The sequence below is a fragment of the Parus major genome, chromosome 7 (genome assembly GCF_001522545.3).
Source record: "Parus major isolate Abel chromosome 7, Parus_major1.1, whole genome shotgun sequence".
NCBI classification, from domain to species: Eukaryota; Metazoa; Chordata; class Aves; order Passeriformes; family Paridae; genus Parus; species Parus major.
The window spans coordinates 26,053,781-26,074,103 of NC_031776.1; the positions used below are offsets into that span (position 1 = coordinate 26,053,781).

A 20,323-nucleotide genomic window follows, 5' to 3' on the forward strand; every position below is an offset into this window, starting at 1 on the left:
TTTTATATCTCAGCCCTGTGGCTGCAGGCTCACTGACCACATGGGAGAGCTGGGCTCTCCTCCTCCTTAGCCTCAAGATACCAAATCATTTATGTGCCTTCACACTTGGAGCCTCCCACCACACTGCTGATGTGGGGCAGGCAAGGATGCCTGATGCGGGGCACAAGAGGGGAAGCCAGGTTATGAAGTTGAGTGACTGTGGTCAGCTGATAGGAGAGGTGTTCACAATCTCCCTCCTCATCTTATTCCAGCCCTTATTTATCCCAAAGGGCCATCCCTGTCTTTTGATATCCTCTGCTCTCTCCTTCTGCTCCTGATGGCATTTCTTACCTCCTCTACTGTCAGCATTATTACTCTGTTCCTCTCCCCAGAGTCTTGGGGATGAGTCTCTTCCTGCTCAGCAAGTGTCTGAGCCCTCCTCCCATATCTTACTCCTTGTCTGCTCCATTAGCCAATTCCAGCTTGGCTCACTCACTGGCTCTGCCCCAGCTCCTGCTTACAAATATTAGGATATGTATGATTTGCTTGCTGCATGACTCCTTTATCAATCTTCCAGCCCTGTGTTCATTTAATTTAGAGCATAAGCTCCCCCGGGGCACAGGGCCATGTCCTTTGTTTTAATCTTCTAAAGCACTTTGCCCAGTCTAGTGCTTTACCAATCTTCCTTAAAAGTATCAAGAAATATTGATTGTTGGTGCATACAAAGTGAGCACTGAGGGCAATTCTAGCCTGCCCTTGTAGGCAGAGGGACTCAGGAGACAAAAACAGCAGTGGCTGCATCCTCCTTAGTGCCGTGGTAGAGCAGAAAAAAACACTGCTGCACAATCCTGCCCTTTTCAAGACTCAGTTTTGTCACACTGGAGCAATGGCAAGGCTGTGTTTGAGTCTCAAGTCATCCTCTGCCTCCTGGAGAACTGCAGGCCCTCCATGTGCAATATGTTGCAGCAACTGTCCCCAAACTGGAGAACCACCATTTTCCATTTGTCTGGGATAATGGCAGCTCTGCAGATGGTGCCCTTCTGTGGCAGAGCATTCCTTGTCCAAGTCTGGCAGTGATTTTTCAAAGCAACATTTGTTTCAGACAAGAAGTTTGTGGTGTACATAAAGCTACAGATGAGCCCTATTGCAGCCTGGGATTTGGTCAAGGATTATTTCAACAGATGACAGCCAGAACTCCCACTGGCATAATCAAATCCACACGTAAGAGTGGGAACAACTGCTTTGAACATGCACAGGCTGCTTTGCTGAGAAGCTCTTATTTGAAAATGTGGCCTTAGAACTTTTGCTCTTAATAACTGCGTTTTTGTGTCAGTATCCAGCAAAACTAGAATGGGCACATGAGCTGTCTCATGCTGAGTTCCCTTTGTTTTCCAGAAAGAGGAATGATGTATTTCAATAACTGTAAGCGACTTGAGTTGTAAAGGATTGTTTTTACAGGGCAAGAGAAGAAAGAGATATACTGTGCAACCTCAGAGCTGTGGCATGTTCTGTGGGACAAATGGGCTAATGAAAGTTGTCTGAGGAAGGAAAACTGGATCCACCCTGCCCTGACAAAGCTGTGGAAAGAATCAGGTCTTGCAGGATGCTCCTGCTGGTCCTTGAAGAGACAGGGATATCTCAACAGCAGAGCAAATGTGCCTTATGTCCACCATCCCTATGCTAGACCTTAAAGGGAATCTTAAGTAATCCTTCTTTTCCAACACAACAAAGTTGCATGGGATCCACCTGTATCTACATTCTTCATGGATTTCATGGGCTGCATGTTTCCCTCCCTCCCTAGCAGTCTGGCAGGCCCCGTGTGTGTGGAGCACAAGGTGACAAGTGCTGTTGCTATTGAATGCAAGTGCCTTTGACCAGACCTTTGGATGTGTAGAACCACTCAGCTGCCCATGGAAAAATCAGACACACAGCATGACCTGTCCTGCTGTGGCTCCAGGTTCCTCACTGGCCAAGACTCAAACAGAGCAATGTGAAGTCTTATTGCAATTGAATTGAATGTGTAGACGTGTTTAATGTCTACAATGTCTACATGATGTGAGTAAAAGACAACACATACATTATAGCAGGAGGGCTGCTTGTTGAAATTTTGGGGGTCTTTTTTTGTATAGGAAGTACAGCCTGGGCTTTTCAATGCTCCCAGCTGAACAGGCAGTGCAACATTTTGCTAGAACTTGCAAGGGAGCCTTGCATTTCTTATAACCTCCCACTTATTTTGTCAAAGAGCACTTTAGAACCCCCTTGGTTTGAGGTGAAATCCTCCCATGCTGAGACAGGGCAGGTGCAGGGAGAAGCCTCCAGCTCAGCCAGAAAGGAGGGTGGCAGGACTTACATCACCCAAAGCCTCACCACGTCTCCCAAGCTGTTCCTTCTCATTGTGTGGGCAGCTGGTTTCCTTCCAGGAGGAAGGTTCCTGGCCTGTTTTGTCATCCAAAAATCCATCTGTCTTCAAGATTGAGAGTCTTGTTTTTTAAACTGGTAATGTCAGACAGCCTGACCACAGCATCCTCCAGGAGCAGACCCAAGCTGTAATTTGGGAAACTTTAAAGCTTGCTAGATTTCTGTTTGTGTGTTAGGGAACTGTCTGCCCTTTCCAGTGCTGGTGCTAGTGAAGTTGCAAGGCTGGTCAGACTGTGGAGAAGCTGTCAGTTCTCTAGTGGGAAGGAGGGGGCCCCTGTTTCTGAGTGTTTCAGATGCAAAGTGGGGGCAGGAGAGGCTAAGAGAGCTCTGGGAGGAGCAGAGGGGTGTTTAGCCCTGCTGGAAAAAAGACTCACTTGTTGAAATGTCAGGTGGGTACCCAACTACCCAACAAGGAGTAGCACCTCAAATATGACTCACTGCTGAAACTCTCAGCCTGCCTAGGGAAGCAAATTCTCCCAACAAAGTGGATGTTGTTCGCTAAAACACAAGCCCTTTAAAAAGAAGAAGAAAAAAAAAAGAATGAGAAACAGATGAGAAGGGTTTAGGCAGGGGGAAAATCAAATTTTTCTGGTTAATTAATCACTCCTCATGTGTTTTTTTAATTTTAGTTTGAGGGTTGTTCCAAAGCCTATTCCCGCCTGGAGAATTTAAAGACACACCTGAGGTCCCACACTGGAGAAAAACCTTATGTCTGTGAACACGAAGGCTGCAATAAAGCCTTTTCCAATGCCTCGGACAGAGCCAAGCACCAGAACAGGACACATTCCAATGAGGTAAGCCTGGGCTCACCACAGCTCAACGGAGGGCTTTTTTTAAAATTTTGCTGACAATAAACATACACTTTACACACTAGACGCATGTAAAAAGAAACCTACTGTAATGAGAGGTTTATCTTCTTTTTTTAATGGGATTTATTTTGCTGGGGAGCCAGACCACATTAGCTTTACATTTATGAAAGCTGTGTTTGAAATCATAAACAGATGTTAAATTATGCAAACTTTTTAATCGACTTTGGAAATGAAAACAAGCGTTTTCCAAATTTATAATTTTTAATAGCACAGATAGTATAGTACAGTTGTGCAAGTGGTGTTTAATATTACTGTGGAGCAGACTTGCAGTATTATAACAGCTACCCTGGATCCTGATGCTCTGGAAATAATACTCCCTCCATCGTTTGATGTACAATGATAGAGCACAATGCAATGCTTTGTTAACCTTGGATAATTAAGACCCACTATTAGTAGTTGGGGAGCAGAGGAAATTGCCTTTATTGTATCACATGTGATGGTCTGTTGCAATCAACCACAGCCGACGATTGAAATTTATATTACCACTAATTAGCTGACAGGGGAAGAAAAAACAACACTCTAAAGTTCTAATAGTGTTTTCAGCCATGAAGAATTCAGTCTGTAGCCTAATTTGCAACAGTTAAATATAGACTACTGGAGAACGGAACGCAGTTGCCACGGTTGACAGCCTTTTGAAGCGATGCTGTGTCTACAAAGGGCTTGTTGGGAGTATTTTTATCTCTGGCATAGTATCAGTAAGTGATAACCAAAGCTCTGTAGGTTTCAGAGATTCTGTTTGAGTCAGAATAAGGACTCAAAATCTAGAATCCTCTTCTATGCTGAGATGATGCTGAGATGAGCTGATGAATGACCAGGTTCCCAGTGTTGTTTGCACTGGTTTGGGTATGAACCCAGACATCAGAATTGTTCTCCACCAGCAAGACTTGAGTTAATATGAAACATATTGACACTTAAACTGGATAGTTTGGAATTGTTTTAAGGCTACAGCAACCCTGAGGCCAGAAGGGACCAAAAAGATAGGTTGCAATGACTCGTCTGCTCAGCATCCTGCATTCCCAGTAAATGATATTTGACCACATAGTTTTTCTATGTTAAAGCTTCTTCCCCTGAAAGGTAGGCAACTGTGGTTTAATCTCACATTTTAGGTGTTGGAAACCGCTCATTCTCCAGCCCTGGATGATTTTTCTGCCTTCCTCCAGTGCTGGATCCAGTGTCCTTTTCATTGTTGATATTTCCACCTTCTTAATTTTGCAGTGTTAAGCCACTCTCTGTATTCTTGCTCATAAGCTGAATAAATCAGTCAAGCCACTGAAGAATTATATATTTGCAACGTTTTTTTCCTGTCTTAAAGGAAATTTCCATCTTTCTTCAGTTCCTAAGGATTCTCATGTGAATGGATCAAGACTCCCAGTACAGCTTTCAGTGCTAGATACAGACTCACTCAGCCCAGTCTGTGCACACTGACAGCATGTGAGCACCTTTTTTTGCCCCTAGATCACTTGAGCTCAGATTCCTGGAGCTTTACTAGGACCTTTTCTAGGCAGGGCACTTTTTCATCTGAGCCAGCTAATGTCCCTTATGGAATTTTTCTTTTGAATGTGTTAGTAAATGTAATTTCTCCAATGGGTTCAGATTCCCAAGTGATCCAGATCAGGAGCTGCACTGGATCTGGGATGGCTCCTCACTTCATCTGAGCAGAGCTTAATACACTTAAAAGTCAAATCATTTGGGTTCCCTCACGCCAGAAGGTGAGGCTGTAGGGCAGGAGCGTCCAACCCCATGTCTGTTGTGGACCCCAATCTATATGCTGACACTTGGCACAAGCTGCTTTCAAACAATGCAAATTGAAGACTCAGATAAGAGATAGGGGTTTTATCCTCTGCAGTTGCTTCTCCTAAAGGACACCAGCCCCTTCTGTGGTATAGGAACAGCACAGCCACTAGTGGAGGATCTGTACAAGACCAGCTGGCCTTGCCATGGGAACTACAAGGCACTGCCACTATTCAAACAATCTTACATTTTGCAGTCATGCTCACTCCTGAACTGCTGTTCAGCCCTCCTTAATGCAGTACAGACACACCCCAAGACTTGTGGGAGCTCTGTAGGCTGCATACAATGGCTCTCTGTGGGCCATATTTTTGACACCCTCTTTTTGAGGATCATATAACATGATCCTTTACAACAGATGGTATCCCTCACAGCAAAGCTCATCACACTGGGCAGCAGGCCCAGGCAAGAGTCCTGTGTCCAGCTGTGGCCATGACCACTGGCTTAGCAAACTGTACTGAGGCCTCGGCTCACAGAACCACACAAATGAAAAGCAGAAGTTTTGTGTCTGTGAATATTTCCCATTACCCATTGGCAGCTATTGTGGTTCCTAGCTACCTTCTAAATATTTTCCTCTGCTTGCAGTGTTTACTTGGAATACACCAGTTTCGTAGTTAGTCATCCGAGTTTCCTCTAAGGGGGAAGTTCCAGGTTCCCTGTGTTTGTCACTGTCATTGTGTGACAGGACATAGGTGTATGGTCCAGACATGCTGAAGTTCAAGGCTGGGGATGTGATACCACACTGGCTTTGGTTTGACTGTTGAAATGTCATACACACTATTTCATTTTAAACCTTCAGTGACTGTGTGAATCCCTTCAGGGGATACCTTCAAGGTTATACCTGGAAAAAGGGCTCTCATCATTTTTGGATGAGTGACCCCTCTCCAGTGCATACACAGAGGAGTGGCATGAGTCCATGACCAGCCAAAGACTCAGAGTGACATTTTCAGCAGCTCAAGCTGAGCAAGGGTAAAACACATAAATCCAGGTCTGCTTAGTGCATGGGGAGTTCTCCATTTCTCCCACCTTAAGGAGTATTACCCTGTTATGTGCATGAGAGTAGGAGGGAGGAATCTGAGATATCTAAACTCTTGACTTCACTAGGGTGAAAATGTCACTGGATGTCAGAATCTGGATAACCCAGGGATAGACAAAGGCACACCAATGAAACAGCAGTTGTGCTCAGCTCAGTTGCAAGGGGTATGGCCTGATGAAAAGGTTGATTGAATTCCCTTAGGTGGAATGTCTGCTGTCCAAGCTGCAGTGATCATGTTACACTAATTGCTAGGGTCAGAAAAATCAGAACTGTTGAGCCTATAAAGTATTTATAAAAAATCTGTGAACTGTTCATATACAGGATTTTTCAGCACATGTGGTGGGGGTTCTGTTCTTTGTAATAAGGCTTAATAGCAGTAATAATATTTCTATAATACTTGTCCAAAAGGTTGCATGATATTTTTAAACAAACTGTTTTAATTTTTATGCTTTGGTTTACCCAGCTTTAAAATATATTAAATATTTACCTCAGTGGGGTGATACGTGCATTTAGGTGGTTTGAGTGATGTGCCAAGATCAGTCAGGAAGCATGCTTTTGAATACAAAGCAGACTTTCAGTGTTTTTCATGTGGTGATACTGGCTTTCTGCAAAGAATATATACTCCTTTGTATTTTTTCACTTGAGTTCCTGGACAAAATTACAAAACAGATTTAAAAAAAATGAATAGGAATGGTCATATTGGGTAGCCTTCAAATATCATCTGTCTGTTTTTTCTCATGAATCTGTCCTAGTGCATTGGCAGAAAAATACATAGAGTAGTTGTGAGGCCAGAAGCAGAACTTGTGATGAATTCAGAGCTTCCAGTGCAGCAGCAACAGCTCAAACAACTGCAGTGCTAATACACTTTGGAATTGGAGACTCAGTAAAATAAAAAAAGTTAAAAGAATAAAAGTATCTGTTTGCTGGCTTCTGTTTTCAGAAGCATGGCTTCAGCCTTGTTTTCCTATGGCAATCAATGATTCATGAATTCGGGATAGAGTGCTGTCACCTGAAAAAAACATTGCATGCCTGTGGTTTGTTTTGCACAATAGGAGATTTCAAGGTGACAGGTGTTGGAGTGGTATGATAGATTGAGTAGGGTGAATCCAGTCTGGCTTGAATTCACTGGACTTCCAAAGGTTTCAGACATTTTCTTGGTGTAGACCCCACCTTATCAGAGCGAATGTGTTATGCCCGGTCCACTACATCACCTCCCTCCCATCCTTAATCAGGAAACATTCCTGTGGCCACCCGAGCAAATACACACATGGGAAAGTAATACTAGGAAAGTATTTCATGAATTCTGAGCTGTCTTTTGATCCAGAAACTGAAAACAAGAAGTTTAGCCAACATGAAATGGCCAGCCAAGTCTGTGTGGATCAGCAGCAGCCCATATATCACATCTTCCATATCTCAGTCTTACAGAGTCCTGCGGAGCAGATGCTCCACATTTTGCTGCTGCCTGCTGCTGTGCTCATTGTATTTTCTTGGCCCATACGCTGTACCTGGAATATTTGGGGTTATTCTAAATATAACCCAAGATTTGCTTGTATTGACAGAAACCCTACGTCTGTAAAATCCCTGGCTGCACGAAGCGGTACACGGACCCCAGCTCCCTCAGAAAACACGTGAAGACGGTGCACGGACCTGATGCTCACGTCACAAAGAAGCAGCGCAATGATGTTCACCCGAGGCCACCTCCACTCAAGGAAAATGGGGACAATGAGGCAAGCGCCAAGCAGAGCAGCAAGGTGTCAGAGGAGAGCCCCGAGGCCAACAGCACCACGAGGGGCATGGAGGACTGCTTACAAGTCAAAACGATAAAAACAGAGAATTCTGTGGTAAGAGCAGTTGCTTTTGGGAGAAATTATGTGGTTCCTGATCTCTCTCATGCAGTAGGGGCAGGAAGCATTTGTATTCCATTAATCTCTCTGGGCAGGTGCCCTTCAACCATAGAGTTCAAGTCCAGAAATGAAACTGCAGGTCAGGGCACAGTCCAGTACATTTTGTACCTTCCTACATCATAAATTCCTGCCCTTGTAGTCATGGGGGAATGACTGTAGTTGGCATTCCTGTGCTGAGGTTGGTGTTCCTGTGCTGTGAAAGTGGGTAAAACCCAAGAGTGTTGTGGTCAAATGAGCTTTACCTACCTCACCAGTTTAAATTGAGCAATGACCACAGATGGATGAACTCTTCTTGAAACAAAGATCCTGGCTTAAGTAGTCCTTTTTTTCCTCCTCCCTGTACCCTTCACTCCTTTTCTTTCTAGTCTGCTGCTGTTTGATGAAGCCAGTGGGGATAAAACTAGCTGTTTTATTTTTGTTGAGTATCTTAAAGCAAGTTCAATTCCTTGATCCTGTCCACCATACACAGAAGCACAAAATCACTGGGATTGTCAGGGACCTCTTGAGATCATCTAGTCCCACCTCCCTGATCAGTTGAGGTTGGCTAGAGCAGATTACTCAGGAGTACAGAAATTTGATACATGACTACCAGCTGCCATAGAAAATTGTAGCAGGATGATGGGACAGGGAAGTGAAATTAGGAATAAATATGGGAGCAATGCTGTGGCCCACAGAGTACAGACTATCACTTAACCATGATCAAGCTTTGCCAGCTCCAGCACCTGAAGCAAAGACCATTTATCAGCTTTCTGTCCAGAAGCTCCACAATTGACAGTAGTGTGGTCAGTGGTGCTAAGGAGCTGTGTATAGTGGTGGTTTCAAACACATCAAACCTCTTCCACCCCATCCAGGATGGAGGAGGAGACGGAGCGTTGCAACACACAAATCATTTTTGCCTTTTGATGTTTCTTTTCACTTTGTACCCAAAGTTCTGGTCTGCTGCAACAGCTCAGAGTGGGACAGTGTATGGGCTGGATTCAGGAGAAAAGACCTGCACCTGCAAAGGAGTGTTCACATATTCCCCAGACTTCCCACTTGAGCTGAAAGGACTTTGAGCTCCAAAATATATATTTTCTTGATTCAAATCCAGGCTAAAAGATTATTATTTCTGTGAAAAACATTCCCTGGAGCTACAAAGATTTTCTCAGAAGGGTTAGGGGATATCTTGTTGGATAAATTATTAATCAGCAGCATGTTTCAGTTAGGAAAAAAAATTAGTATTTACACATCCAGAATATCTCTAATTGACTAAAGAAACAGTTTCACGTGGTGAGGTTCTGTACTGTGTTACAAAAGCTGAGTGTGAGAACCACTGGACAGGATGACCTTTCTCCAGTACTCTTCCTGGATGTGTTTTACTGTTTTTTAACAATGAAAACACTAACACAATTACAGGTCCCCACCCTGCTTCTCCTGAAGGTATGGGATTGTTTTCCTAGCACTCTGTGCTCCCAGGGTTCCAGCCAAACCACTTCACTGGCAGCAGGGCCCTGGGTCATGTGTTTCTCTTCCCTGTCCCTCTCTAGCACTGCACACTTCACTTGTGCACATCTAACAGGTGGCATCTCATCTGGTGGGTCCACATCCAACTCCTGCTTTGTGGTTAAGGTTGGGGTGGTGGGAGGGGTGAGATGCCTCACTGGTTCCCATCATTCCCAGGCTCCTTGTTTTGACCCATGTTTGTGTGTCACCTCAAACCCATGGAAACAGGTAGAAAGTCTCTCCTAGGAGCTTTTATTTGTGCCTCTAAAGAGGGAAGGTAGGGAAGATAAGATATGGGAGTGGGGGTATGTTGATAATTTTTGCTGTATTCTGCATTTCCCTCTGCCTCCTTTTACTAACCTGGTCCTTTTTGTTAATGCTGTCTTTGTCCTAACAACCTGTTCTTTATTCCCACTTACCCTTCCTTACTCTACCTTCCTAAGGACAGTCGGTACTAAGGTGAGCAAAGAACTCCTTTGTATTAAAATAGCCATATAAAGCATGATCTCCTGCAGATATCTGTCTACATTTAACCCTCACAGGGTAGAAGTGGAAGTATGTGGGGCAGTGGGGAGGGATAGGAGAAATTTTCTTGAGTGCAGAAATGGGGAGGATGCAGTGCCCAAGAATTCTTTTTGCCACCTTTCTCCCAGCATCACAATTTACCATTAAATCTTGGGATTGCAATCTCTATCATCTGGACTGAAGGGCAATCACAGCCAGTCAACCCTGCCCATGGGGCTGCTATGGAGTACAGTAAAAACACTGCAGCAGTCTGCATTCCCACCTTGGCCCAGGGCAGAGTACACTGCATTTTCAGCACTCCCCATTTTTTGCTGGAGCATGGGCCTGGAGCAGAAAAGCCAGGCATATCCTGTTTGGTAGCAGTAGCAGAGCAAGTTCAGACCATATAGTGTCTGCTGCAAATAAACTATTCAATGTGAGTAGTTTACATTCCTAATGTAAATAAAATAAATATTTATGGTGCTTATCTGCCTTATCTGCAAGTGGGAGTTTGCAAACAGTGAACCAGGTTTTTATCTGGCGGGGAAGTTTGTCAGCTAACCTAATTATATGTTAGGGTATTTTAAAGACAGAAATACGTTGTGTCTGAAATACTTAAGCCTTGATCCCATGTTAGATAAGCCAGTGTTTGCTGCAATATACCTTGCACAACCAGGTGACGTGCTGCTTTTCTTCGAAAAACATATGTCCTTCTTTTGAAGGAAGAGCATTTGGTTTCTCTCCATCTTGCAGTTGAATCACCATGGTTCTTCCAGCTGTGGGGTGCTGTCCCATCCTCCTCTCACAAGAGAGAGCCTTTTGGAAGAGCTGAGATCCTGCAGCAGGGAGGGGTAACAGGACAGGGGAGAGCCTAGGATAGGAGCTCTCCTAACCTCCCAGACTAACACTGGGGATGTTGGGCTCCTGATTTCTTTCCATCCATGTTTTCACCTCCCCAACTCTTTTTCCTCTTTTCCCTCCCCAAGATGTGTCAGTCCAGTCCTGGTGGCCAGTCGTCATGCAGCAGTGAGCCATCACCCCTTGGCAGCACCAACAACAATGACAGTGGAGTAGAAATGAACATGCACAGCGGGGGAAGTCTGGGAGATCTGACGGCGTTGGATGACAATGCTCCTGTCGTGGACTCAACGGTCTCATCTGGTAACTCGGCAGTCAGCCTGCAGCTAAGGAAACACATGACGACGATGCAACGACTTGAACAGCTCAAGAAAGAGAAACTCAAGACAGTTAAGGATTCCTGCTCATGGGTGAGCCCAGCTCCACAAGCCAGAAACACCAAGCTGCCTCCCATCTCAGGAAATGGTAAGCCCTGGGCCTGGACCATGTCCTGTAGGAACCTTCCAGAGTTTGACTCTGGTTTCACAACCAAGAGTCTGCCCTGGAGGAATGAGGATCATTTCTTTCTTTGAGTCATGCTTTGATAGATAAAGATGTCAGGTAAAATGGACAGCTTGGGTATAAACACAGCCATCTGGTGATGTACAAGAGAAACCCAGGTGCTCAGTTCTACAGACCTGTAAAGGGAGACAGAGGTGTTGGTGTCCTTGTTTCTGAGCCTGCCCAGAACCCAGACACAGCTGTCCTCATTGTCCCAGTTATAGCCGCAAGACTGCTTGCATTTCTTCAGCAGTAACAGTTCCCCAAGGGATAATGTGCTTCATAGGAAGGCACTGGAGCAGCAATACAGACAAGCCCTCCCTCCATAATCTTGCTCTGACAGGCCTTTTGAAACTCAGAAGCTCCTGGCTATTGCCTCCGGCTTCATATGCTCATTGCCCACTGGCTGGTGATTCCTGGTAAAACCATCTTTTTGAACCCTCTAGAGATCCTCTAACTTGGCCAAGAAATCCAAAGGCATAATGCCTGGGTTGTATTAGATGCTCAGAGCTTCTTGGGTTACTCTTGGAAGAGCCTTTGAATGTCAGCCTTTGGGCTCTCCCTGACTGCTGTGCATCTGTCCCAGAGAGTAGCTGTAGTTGTAGCTGTGTGCTGTCCCTGTGGCACTGCTCACACCAGTCCTACCTTTGTCTTACTGAGGGAGGCCCATGTGCAGATATTTCCCCAGAAGCTGAGTATGAGTGTACATGTTACAAACACTCTGCAGCAAGGACTTAACTTCTATCTCCAGACTTCTTGCTCCCTTTGCATGAACATAGAGCTGGAAATGAAGCTTTGAATTCACTAGCATTATGTGAAACTCACCATCACTCCTATTAGATATTTGCGGGTGGCTTTGTGGGTCTGTATTCTGGCACCTAGAATGCTACAAAGTGAAATTTCTCAGCTAACCTTTTCCTTCCCCGCAACCTTTCTTTCAGGTTCTGTTCTAGAAAACAGTGGTGGTTCTTCTGCTATGCTGCCTAACCCCAGAATAATGGAGCTGTCTGTCAACGAGGTTACAATGCTGAACCAACTCAACGAGCGCCGTGATAGTACAACAAGCACCGTCAGCTCTGCCTACACCGTCAGCCGCAGATCCTCAGGGATCTCCCCGTACTTCTCCAGCCGCCGTTCCAGTGAGGCTTCGCACCTCGGGCACCGCCCCAACAACACAAGCTCTGCTGACTCCTATGACCCGATTTCCACAGATGCCTCCCGCCGCTCGAGCGAGGCAAGCCAGTGCAGCGGGATGCCGGGTCTGCTGAACCTCACACCAGCTCAGCACTACAGGCTGAAAGCCAAGTATGCTGCTGCCACAGGGGGCCCTCCTCCAACTCCCTTGCCAAACATGGAGAGGATGACCCTGAAGAACAGGATCTCGCTTATGGATGGACCAGACCCCACCTTGCCCTCCATCCGCCTCCCGTCGGGCCCCAGGCGTTGCAGCGATGGTAACACCTATGGCTACCCATCAGCTCCAGCATTTCCCCATGAGGTGCAGGGCAACAGCACAAGACGGGCAAGTGACCCAGTGAGGAGACCTCCTGGAGATCCCCAGGCTCTTCCACGAGTTCACCGCTTCAACAGCACCAACAGTGTGAACCCCTTCCATCCTGCACACCCCACAGACAGGAGGAATTTTGGTCTCCAGAGCTACGGGCGCTCAGACGGGAGCCTGCCCCGGCACACGTACTCACCCCGGCCGCTGAGCATCAGTGAAAACATCACCATGGAAACCATGTCCGGGGAGACAGACGTGCCCATTGGAGAGGATGACATTATGCTGCCAGATGATGTGGTACAGTACATCAAATCCCAGAGCAATGGGACAGTGGCCGAGAGCACTTCCATGGGCTACAGCAATGAGATGCAGAACTTCCAAGGAAGTGGGAAGCTGCAGCCTCCAGCCTTGCCCAGCCAGCGCAGGATGGCAGTGGCTGAGGCAAACATGAGCCACTTGGGGCCCATGATGGCAGAGTGTTCCATGAGTTTTGATACTTCTTCAGACATGAATAAAAATAACATGCCTGTCCAGTGGAATGAAGTCAGCTCAGGCACAGTTGATATCATGTCCAATCAGTCGAAGCAGCAGTTTTCACAAGGGAACTTAGCGGTGGTCCAGCAGAAGCAGAACTTCGGTCAGTACCAGAACTACAACCAGCAGCAGATGCAGCTTCCAGACAACAGCATGAATGCAACACAGCAGAGCTTTATGCAGAGAAACATGGGCATGGATGGGCAGAGGCTAAACTGCATGCAGCTGCGGCAGCAGCCCATGAGCCTGGGTCCCAGCATGAACCCCGATATGGGCTTGCACACGGGGTATAACCAACCACATCAGATGCTGAGCCCTAGTGCAATCAGTGGCAACCCAAGTCAGATCTCTCCTAATTGTAGCAACATGGCAGCGAAGTCCGGACCTCACCTTCACCCTCAGCAAATGGACATGGCAACCGACCCTTCTTTGATGGTCAGGAGCAACAGTGAGCGCACAGTGCTGGGACAGGTCATGCATGAACCGAGTCAGCAGAACTACTCATCTCAGTCAAGCCACCTGAACTTCCCTGTGGCTCAGGAGACCTTTCCTCAGCCCATCATGACCTCCAATCAGCCCAGTTTTGAGCCTCAGCAGAGCGTGATGGGTTCAGCTGCACAGGCATATCCACCTGGCATGATCCAGCCTCGTCCTCCACCGGAGCCAAACCCGGGCAGCAGACCCCGAGGGGTCCGCACCGCCCAGCAGCTGGGCTACATGAGAACTCCCCATCCTACGAGCACCGTCAGCCCTGGCCAGGAGACGACAGAGGCCATGCATAAAAGAGCCAGCGACATGTTGCTGGCTCCAGCCCAGCAGTGCGCAGAGGGCACGAGGGACAACAACTTGATGTACTATTACGGCCAAATCCACATGTATGAGCAGAACAACGGCTTCGATAACCACGCGGACTGCCGGGTCAGGCAGCAGCAGTGCACACAAAACAGCAAGCCAGCCACTCTGCCTTCCCCAGGAACAAACCAGGTGTCCAGCACAGTGGACTCTCAAGGTCTTGAGCCACCCCAGATAGATTTTGACGCCATCATGGATGATGGGGACCATTCGAGCCTGATGTCGGGAACCCTGAGCCCCAGCATCCTGCAGAACCTCTCCCAGAACTCCTCTCGCCTGACAACTCCACGAAACTCTCTGACACTGCCCACCATACCTGCAGGGATAAGCAATATGGCAATAGGTGATATGAGCTCCATGCTAACCACGCTGGCGGAAGAGAGTAAATTTCTAAACATGATGTCGTAACGGTAAAGCACAAGGCCTTGGTGCCATCCAAGGGGCTCTGCGTGAAGCAGTTGTATGAATGTGCTTTTCAAAAATAATCTGTTTCAATAGAGTAGGGTTTTTTTATAAGTGTTAAATACATTAAAGGATTTCAAAATGAAAGTTTTAAAAAGTCTGTGTACATAATTATGTAAACTATATGCAGGCAGTTCAGTACCACAAGGGTGCACCTGTAGTATTATATTTTTGGCTTGATTTCCCAGAGCACTGAACGGTATCACCACCAAGCTAGGAGACAGCATGAGGGTGATTAGAGATGAAGCCCTCCCTTCTGGGAAGCCCTGTAAATAGCACTCCCCATCATTTTCCGTTACTTACATTTGAAAAAATAATTCCATTTTCAACCCGCCCCAGAAAGAAATGGGAGGATGCAGTTTTGGTTAGAATAAAAGCCATACTACATATTCTGCTCTGATGAGAGTAGGGTTTAGTTATATCTCCAAACAAGCCCTCTGCCAGCAGTATTGTTTTATACCATAAATACCTTTGTACCTTGCAAAGAGCGATGTTTCCAAACAGCTTCTCAGCAAAGTGCCTTACCATGCTTTCTTGTTAAGTGGCCAAGGCCTCTCTTCCTTTAAAAATCAAATATAGTGTATTGTCAGAAGCGTATATAAAATGTACATTTATAAAAACATAGTGGTGTTTCTGAGCAAACATTGGAAAGACACATTGATGAGACACATAAAAGGTGAATGCACACTTTGATCAGATGTGTTTACAACATGGTTTATATCATGTGCAGAGTGGAGCAGAGGCCTGAGAACAGCAATCACTGGGAAATAATCCCCCGTGGCAGGAAGGCTCTGGCATGCAGACTGACACACATGCATAACTTTGCACCTTCTGAACATAGTGACTTTCTGCAAGTGCCCCACATGCATCTTTAATGTCAGAGTGCTGGAGCACACATTACTGTATCCCTGTGCAGCTTTTCAGCTGCTTTGCTCTCTGGTGGGTTTTCCATGCTGAGGTGCTCACATAAACAAGTGCTGGTGGTGGAGAGAGTTTTATGGTCATTTCAGCACAGTGTGCACTGTGGCAGTACTGGGGGAACAGGTTAATCTGCCAGGGTTCAGCTGTGTGATGTGCTCAGTGCAGGCTTCTCCCTGGGCTCCATGCGCACAACAGGTGCCTGGCTGCACTGCTGTGGGGCCAAGCATAAGCCAAAACACCCTGCCCCACAAGCAGGCTTGTTGACATGCACCCAGTGCTAGCTTAACATGTCCCACATCATGAAATAAACATCCAAAAAATATACCACAGTCAACCTGAGTTGTTCGTTTGACTGGCAGACTGTACCTGCAGCACTAAATGTGTGTATAGTTTCAAAACAGGTATGTGAGCCAGAATAGTAGCTTGGTCAGTGAGAATCTCCTGGAACCATCATTGAGGGAAGAGATGGGAGGAGCAGGGCCTCCTGAAGTCAAATTCCATGCCAGAATATACTGCTCATAATAGTGATCAGCTGTTTCCAGGACACTCCCACCTGCCTGTAAGTTGATCTTTGTTGCATTATTTATTTTTGCTGTCATTAGAAAAAAGGGTGGAAGCAGTGGGGTGCATGTACTTGGGAGGAGACCTTGCTTAACTTCAGACTGTGTTGGACAAGGACAGCTCCCTCATCCCGCTCTCATAGCCTCAAATACTTTGTACCCATATGTTGGAGGGCAGGGAACAAGTGTGACATCCTGCCCAGGTTCTTACAGCTGGACTGAGTAAGCATCTGTAGAGCTCCACTCTTTCCTGTCCATCTCCCTGTCATATCAGTGAGATGTTCTCATTTGCACCTGACTCTGTCCCCTGCACAGGACCAGGACAGCTCTATAAAGGTGTTTTCTGGTGTCTTTGCTTTCCTTTTGCACAAACTGATGTCAGGATCACTCTTCCCAGTATGAGCAGGGGCTGACATGAAAATGCCACATGCTACCTCCAGGCAAACTCTGATATCAAATAGGCAGGAGCTGTGCTTGGCAGGGGTGGCTCAGGACAGCTTTGCTGCCAGGTAGCCCAGGGTACGGCTGGTGCAGGGAGGTGCTTGCTGCTCAGCATCCTGCAGTCTCATCCATCCTCATCCCAAATACACAGGGTGCTCTCAGCCCTGCCTTCACCCCTCAATGACTCCTGCTGATGTCCAGGGTGCATGAGGACAGGGAAGCAAAGCAAGGTGCCTGGCTGTTCATTTGTGTCTCCTGTGAAAGTTGTGTTTAAAGGGATTGTTTTATAGTCTGTTGTATATATTCTTCTGCAGTTATGGACCTTGCCCTTGCCTTTGCATTTATGAAAAGAGGGCAGTACATGTTTTAGGACATTGTATGTTGTCCTGGATGCTTGAAGTACAACTGGGCATCCCTTGTTCTGAGATGGATCAGGCTTTTGTGTGTCCTTTGACTGCTGATCTAACTTTTTTAACAGCTGCATAGGGCAACAATGGCTCCTGAGTCCCTACTCACAGATATCTCTTTAGCAAAAGTTCAAATACAGAAGCAAAACCAAATCTCCAATGACTTGAGATTTTTTGGACTTTCCAGTGGTGGTCTTCCTTCATTTACTGAAAAAGTATTATAATAATCTTTCCAGCACTGTATATATTATGTATAGAAGACATCATTACTAAAAGTACTGTAGGTGAATTGTTCTGTCAAATTTATATCTTAAGAACATTTTTAGCTGTTTTCTACATCATAAGAATGGAGGTAACATGCTGAACCTGTATATAAACGTTTTGTACATTAAAAAGTAATTTTTTTTTCATAATTCATTGTGTCTGTTGTTATTTCTTTCCATTGGCAAATGGTGGTTGGTCTTGGTCTGTCCTTACCACACCAACATAGTCAGTTGGGCTCTGGTGGTGCTTAGGAACAGCTGGTGAGGAGCTGGTAGGGCAGGTGTGTGATACAGCACAGGTGTGGAATGGTCTTGCCTTGAAGAGCTTCCACTTAACGATGAGATGGAGGTGGCAGAAAGAGAGGCAGCAAGGTCAGTGTGTGCTGCAAGCACAGTCCTGCTGCCCAGGTGTCTTTCACTGCCTCTTGGCAGAGGTGATTTGAAAGACAGTGGCAGTGCAGCAGGCATCCTACAGGAGAGGGGTTCAGAGCAAGGGCTGTACAAATTAGCCAGAAGATTTTTGATAAAAATGGCTTGTTGACTGACTTGGTCGTTGTCCAAAAGGAGACAGAAATAGGAAAGATTAGCAGAGCTGTGATGGGCAATGACAGAGGCAAATTGAATATTGGGTTTGAAGAAAGGAGAAATTAATCTGTGCATTATGTATGTGATGGGAAGCAATTATTGGGTGAGCAACTGATAGATACATCAGTTGTGATCTAGTTAGAGTCTCATCCAGCTCCTTGATGAGAAAGATTTCATTTGGCTGCAGCACGAGTCAGCTCTGTTTCTCAAGAGACTGATTTTCAACTTGTTTTTGTAGAGGCAGGTTGGTGTGCACAGGGCTGGAGCCTTAAGGGAGCGTGAGAACACTGTTCTCAGGTGATCCTCATGGGCACAATGAGTTTGGAATGAAAGCTGCTGAGCAAAGCAGCTGGCCAGTGAATCAGTGAATTATACTTGGTGCAAATGAACCAGCAGTTTCATGCAGAAACAACTGAAAAGGATGCACTCCTTTTCCTCTCTGTGGGATCCCTCCTGAGCTGATTGGCAGAACCAGGTACTTATGGGACAAACCCTCACCCTGTCTTCAGCATTCCTATATGTGGGACAAACCCTCACCCTGTCTTCAGCATTCCTATATGTGGGACAAACCCTCTGGGTTCCTTCAAAGTCCATGGCAAGAGATTGGCACATCCCTCTTGTGAAATTAGTATTTCCTTAAGTTTTAGACACATGGAATGGAGTGGACTTTCCTCTGAAAGACATGTGTCGCTCTCCTCACTGATTACAGAGCAATCCCCAGTAGCCAGCTTAGATGCTGTCTCCAGTGGGGAGAGGTGAATCCCGTACTCCTGTGGATCTCTTACACCAATCTGGCCACCCTCAGGATGATCCCAGGCTGAGTCACTGAATGTGTTAATGATCCTATTAAATGTAAATTCACTGGATAAATACCACACCCATCTGTACTGTCCAAGAACTACAGAAATCACAATTAAAATGCAGTAATATTATCAAAAGGAAATTGTTAGATCTTTTCTATTGACAAAAGGCTTTGGAGACTCAGATCAGCTCCTACCTCTTTTCTACTTCAAACACTTCAAGTAGGTTTGTAATCTAGATCAAATGCTGCTTTTAGCTGGTGCTTCTCTTCAGAGTTCAATCAGGGCACACCTCTGCTGGTGTGAGAACATATTTATTACTTAAACTGGGCTAAGATTTCCTAGGAGCCCACCTGAGGTCATGTACCACCAGCATGTGCATTTTTACTGCTTTACCATCCTGGAATAAACAAGGAACGAAAGGCTCACTGCTCCAATTGTAAGCAGGTAATAACCCTTCTGCAACAAATGTTGTTTATAAGCCAGAGCATGGAGTTTATACTACTGTGGCAGCTGCATAATATTCAATTAACCTTCTTTTCAATCAACCATATCCCTTATGAAAACAAACCATCCTAACACATCTGATTCTGACCTTCTTTGGTGAGTGTTAACCTCACTCCATTCCCAAAGCCAGTGGGAGCATAGGAAGAGTAAGATCCCACTCTGGGTAAAACCATCACAGCTCTTTAATATTGCACTAATATCTCAGGTTTTCCTGGAGGGGAGAAAAAAGCCCATAAAAGCTACTGTTGCTGGATCTGATTGCACTTACTGAGTACAGAGTCATTCCAACAGCTCTTTATTGCAGTGGTCTCTGTAGGGATGACATAGGGGCTCTTGTTCTTTACGAGCTGTTGGATCTACTTGGAAGCGCATACGTGTGGTAAACAAATGGTGTGTTTTATATTATTGGAAGGACAATTTATGACCAACCAAGGCCTCTTGCAGACAGCCATTTAACTTGTAAGTAAAATGACCTAACACTTAAGAAATTTAGAAGCTACAAAACAACCCGTGTTGTGCCCGGTGCACTTATTTCTCTTTGATTTATGCTTCATGTAAAACTTGAAATGGCCATATTAAATATGTTTGGTGTGGAAAAAAAAAAAAGAACAAAGCAATGTTTTCACATATGCTGAGGGTTTGTGACTACTGTAGCTTCCTCCTGCACCAGCATTTCTGATTCATAACATGGGTCCCTTTGCCTCCCTATTTCCATTTTCCCCACACTGACCTGTCAGGCAGATATGTAGGGGGCATGGTGGCATGCCTGCTGTCACCTTTGGAAGAGCTGCTGCATACAAATACAGTGCACTTTCTGGAAACATCTCTCATGTTGATGGCTTACCAAAAAGCAAACCCTCTGGCCGATACCTTTGCCTGCCAGAGGCTGTTTTACCATCCCACCTTTACCAACATGTGTAGGGTGGTATCAGCAGGCAGCAGAAAGTCTAGCAGCACACCACAAAAATCAGCTTCTGCACCAAAAAACAGGGAATGGGACTACATAAATCTGTGATCTACATTCCTCTGTCTAGCCTTAACTCTTAGTAAGTACAACCAGGATAGTCTTCAAGGAAAAAGGATTTTTAAGGAAGCACTTTGAAGCAGAA

The 20,323-nt window shown here is 45.7% G+C and overlaps 1 protein-coding gene across 2 annotated transcripts in view; it reads left to right on the top strand.

Annotated features, from left to right (window-relative positions):
• The window catches only part of GLI2 (GLI family zinc finger 2), a 188,679-nt gene extending 171,213 nt beyond the window's left edge, over positions 1–17,466 (top strand). For both annotated transcript variants that reach the window (XM_015635524.3, XM_015635523.3), the window contains exons 11-14: positions 3,027–3,191; positions 7,650–7,931; positions 10,967–11,303; positions 12,320–17,466. In XM_015635524.3, coding sequence (XP_015491010.1) covers positions 3,027–3,191; positions 7,650–7,931; positions 10,967–11,303; positions 12,320–14,676 — 3,141 coding nt within the window. In that variant the 3' untranslated portion in view covers positions 14,677–17,466. The remainder of the gene's footprint in view (positions 1–3,026; positions 3,192–7,649; positions 7,932–10,966; positions 11,304–12,319) is intronic.
• Positions 17,467–20,323: the final 2,857 nt, after the last annotated feature.